Source organism: Nicotiana attenuata, unplaced genomic scaffold, assembly GCF_001879085.1.
Source record: "Nicotiana attenuata strain UT unplaced genomic scaffold, NIATTr2, whole genome shotgun sequence".
Classification (NCBI taxonomy): Eukaryota; Viridiplantae; Streptophyta; class Magnoliopsida; order Solanales; family Solanaceae; genus Nicotiana; species Nicotiana attenuata.
The window spans coordinates 213,382-216,984 of NW_017671573.1; the positions used below are offsets into that span (position 1 = coordinate 213,382).

General features: G+C 38.3%; 1 protein-coding gene across 1 annotated transcript; it reads right to left on the bottom strand.

The window, feature by feature from the left end:
* Positions 1-651: 651 nt before the first annotated feature.
* On the bottom strand, positions 652-2,538 carry LOC109209063. The gene is made up of 5 exons (XM_019372230.1): positions 2,136-2,538; positions 1,801-1,922; positions 1,559-1,728; positions 810-929; positions 652-718 (listed from the first exon to the last, which is right to left on the bottom strand). The coding sequence occupies exons 1-5, from the start codon at positions 2,536-2,538 to the stop codon at positions 652-654; spliced, it is 882 nt and encodes a 293-aa protein (XP_019227775.1).
* Between the last annotated feature and the right edge of the window lie 1,065 nt (positions 2,539-3,603).

Here is a 3,603-nt window from a genome sequence, read left to right on the forward strand (position 1 = left end):
GTAATGAAGCTCAGTCTTTTAAAATTCCTTTATCCAATTGCAATTATAAATTCAAGTAATTAAACTAACAAGTTGGGTGCAAATAATTTAAGTATTGCATGGTAAAATCCTAAGTCTACCCGGACATAAGTATAATTTTAGTTACGTACGGACTCTCGTCACAAATCACACTAATAGCCTCAAATCGGAGTCAGAAAATCCGAAACTAGCCAAAGGTTATACAAACTAATCATATATGCTCAAAAGTTCATAATTTGACTATTAGAGTGACTACCCAACCTAATATAGAAAATTTCTAAAATTTACTCCCGGGCATATGTGTCCGGATTCCGGAAATTTTTATACATAAATGTTACCAATAATCTCACGAATACAAATATATAATTTCTACTCAATTTCATAACAATTTTCGTGGTATAATCCCAATTTTATCAAAACCTAGATTTTTCAACAAAATCCTAAAATTTCCACATTTTACATGTTAAAGTCTACCCATAATCCATGTATTAAACTCACACTATATAGAGATTACTTACCTCAATGTGCTAGATGAAAAGCTCTCTCCAAAAAGCACTAAAATCGTTCACAAGTTGAGAGAAATGAATAAAATAAGCCAAAGTCTCATTTTTAATCAAGACTACTACCTGGTGATCATTCTTCGTGATCGCGCAAGAAGCCTCGCAATCGCGAAGGCAAAGCATGCCCAAGACCAGGAACCCTTCATCGCAAACACGAGGGCAGACTCGCGATCGCGAAGAGTAATGGCAGCTGACCCCTCCCAAGCCCCATTCTTCTATGCGAACACGTACCTGCCCACGCGAACGCGAAGGCCACAGGTCCAAAACTTTTGTGAACGCAACGTGTTGACCACGAAAGCCAAGAGAAAAATGCTAAGTCCCCCAATTCTTTGTCCACGAACAAGGTACCACCTCCGCGTTTGCCAAGAAGGAAGCAATAACAAGCATATCAGCAATTTCAGACTTAGCTCCGGGTGGTCCGAAATTCACAGCCACCGGGGATCCCGTCCAATTGCACCAACAATTCCATAAACAATATATGAACCTGCTCGAACCCTCGAAAAATGTAAAAAAACATCGATACTAAGAATCGCACCCCAAAATAAAATTAATCAACTTATGAACTTCAAACTTGTTTAACTAGCTCCGAACACGTTGAATCATACTTAGACAACTCAGAACAATGCCAAAATTTTGCTTACAAATCATAAATCACCATATGAACCGATTCTCAGACTCAGAATCCCAAACAGACCTCGATTACACTTAATTCTAGTTCAAGCCAAATTTAAAGAACTTGAAAACCTTCAATGCACCGACTTTCAACATTAAGCGCAAAAACGCTCATGGATTATCCGAAGCTCAATCCGAACACACGCCCAAGTACAAAATTATCATACAAACCTATTGGTACCATCAAATCCCGATTTCGAGATCATTTACTCAAAATATTGACTTAGGTCAAACTTGGTCATCTTAGACCACTATTAAGGAACTAAGTATTCCGATTTTAACCCAAACCCTTTCAAACCCAAACCAACCATCCCCGCTTAGGCAATTCAGCACCACAAAATAAGTTGTTACACGCATCCTCCCCTATTACTTCCCAGCACACATGATAGAACTGGCCAGTGAAACCATCTGGCCCACTTGCACTCTCACCTTTCAACCCAAAGACTACCTTCATCACCTCCTCTAAGGTAGGTTCTGCCTAGAGATTATGATTCTGCTCTTAAATGATCATCTTTGGGATATGATTCAGAATATCAAAATTTGTAGGCACCTTATCTTCAGTGAATTTAGCCTTGAAGAACTCCATTGCCTCCTGTGCCATATCATCCTTATCTTCAAGCCATATCCCATTGTTATCTAAAATTCTTGACACCTGCAATCTCTTCCTCTTTCCTTTTAACATGAATATGGAAGAATGTGGTGTTTCTATCACCATCTTGGAATAATTGCATCCCTTCCTTTTGTCCCAAAAACTCTTCCTCTAAATGTAAATACCTTGTGAAACTAGCCTGAACTTTATGAAGTTTAGCTTTATTGTTGGCAATTGGATTGAGCTCAAACTCCACCTCATGAAATTTAATAACATCCTTCAGTGCTACTATTTACTTGAAAATATCTCCAAAGCTAACTTTACTCCAAACAACCAGTGCTTTATCATATTCTTTAGCTTGTGTTGAAAGATAATGAAAGGGCTTCCCATAGTGTTAGTCTTCCAATTCTCCTTCACCACATCCAAAAATATCTCATATTTTGTCCAAAAGTTAAGATACTTGAATGGTTTCTTCACTTGAACAACATTCACATTACATGACAATAGGAGAGGGGCATGGTCTGAGCCATATTTAATAAGATGCTCAACCTCTAAAGAAGGAAATAAGTTCTGGAATTGTTGATTAGCCAAGTACCTATCTATCCTCTTAAAAATGCAAGCATCATCTGACCTCCCATTCCACCATGTATATGGACTCCCTTTGAAACCAAGACCATATAGAGCACAGGGTAATTCCATGTCAGAAGCTAAGTGATACAAAGAATCCCAAAGTTTAATTCTTTTTATTGCATCACACTTTGCATACACCAATGTAACAATCAAATGTTTGTCCAAAACTCCATGAATCAACTGGAGAGTAAGTTATTGTTCCATGTCTATCATCACTTCCACTTCAATATCTTCATCAATAAATGCACTAGATCTTCCAATTCATGTTTGCTAAGGCAGTGTGAATTCCCAATTTTCTCCTATATAGCTCCAATATGTTAATATCGTGCCAAGGCTCCATACGACCAATCATATAGAAATTGTACTTTCTATGAAGGTTAATTAACCTATTGAAAGCTTTCTGAGTATTTATTGACCTCACATTCCATACTAATGAATTATCCATAGACGTTATTTTGAATTAGAGACCCCACTCATCTTTGGTTGTGCCCTAACAGGTACGATTTTCTCCTTCTGTTTCCTTGCATGTCTTGTACCTGACTTCTTCTTGTCTACACTTCTTGGTGATAAATCTCCCAGCCGAGCAATTTGTTGGAAGTTGATTGCTGAATATTCCTCATCAACATCCTCTCCTCACTCTTCTAGTTCAGGCTGCTCATCAGTAACAATTTGAAGTGCCAAAGGCTTTGGCTCATGGTTCTTTGCTATCATCCTCAGCTCCTTTTGGCCCCTTTGATTTATGAGACTTCCCTTTTCCAATATACCATTTGTAACACTAAATATTTTCCTAGCTAGAATGCCAGGATCATCAACTGCAGGAGCAACAATTTGAATTGCATTTTTGCTTGTATTTGTCTGCCCAGTTTCTGAAGCACATGCCCTTGTTTCCAGATCAATTTGATCATGTGTCTGCCTTGTAGCCTCCTTAAAGACCATTGAATTCATCTCCGTAGTTCCCAATGCTTCCTGCATCACCCTAAATTGACGATCACATACAAATCCCAACGTAGGGTTTACTGTAGCTAGGATCACAGAAATCACTATTCCATTGATTTTCATCACCTTGCCTTCAGTTGTTAGATGGTATGAGTGACTGTATCCTAGAACACCTTACTATTAACATTCTCACCTGGC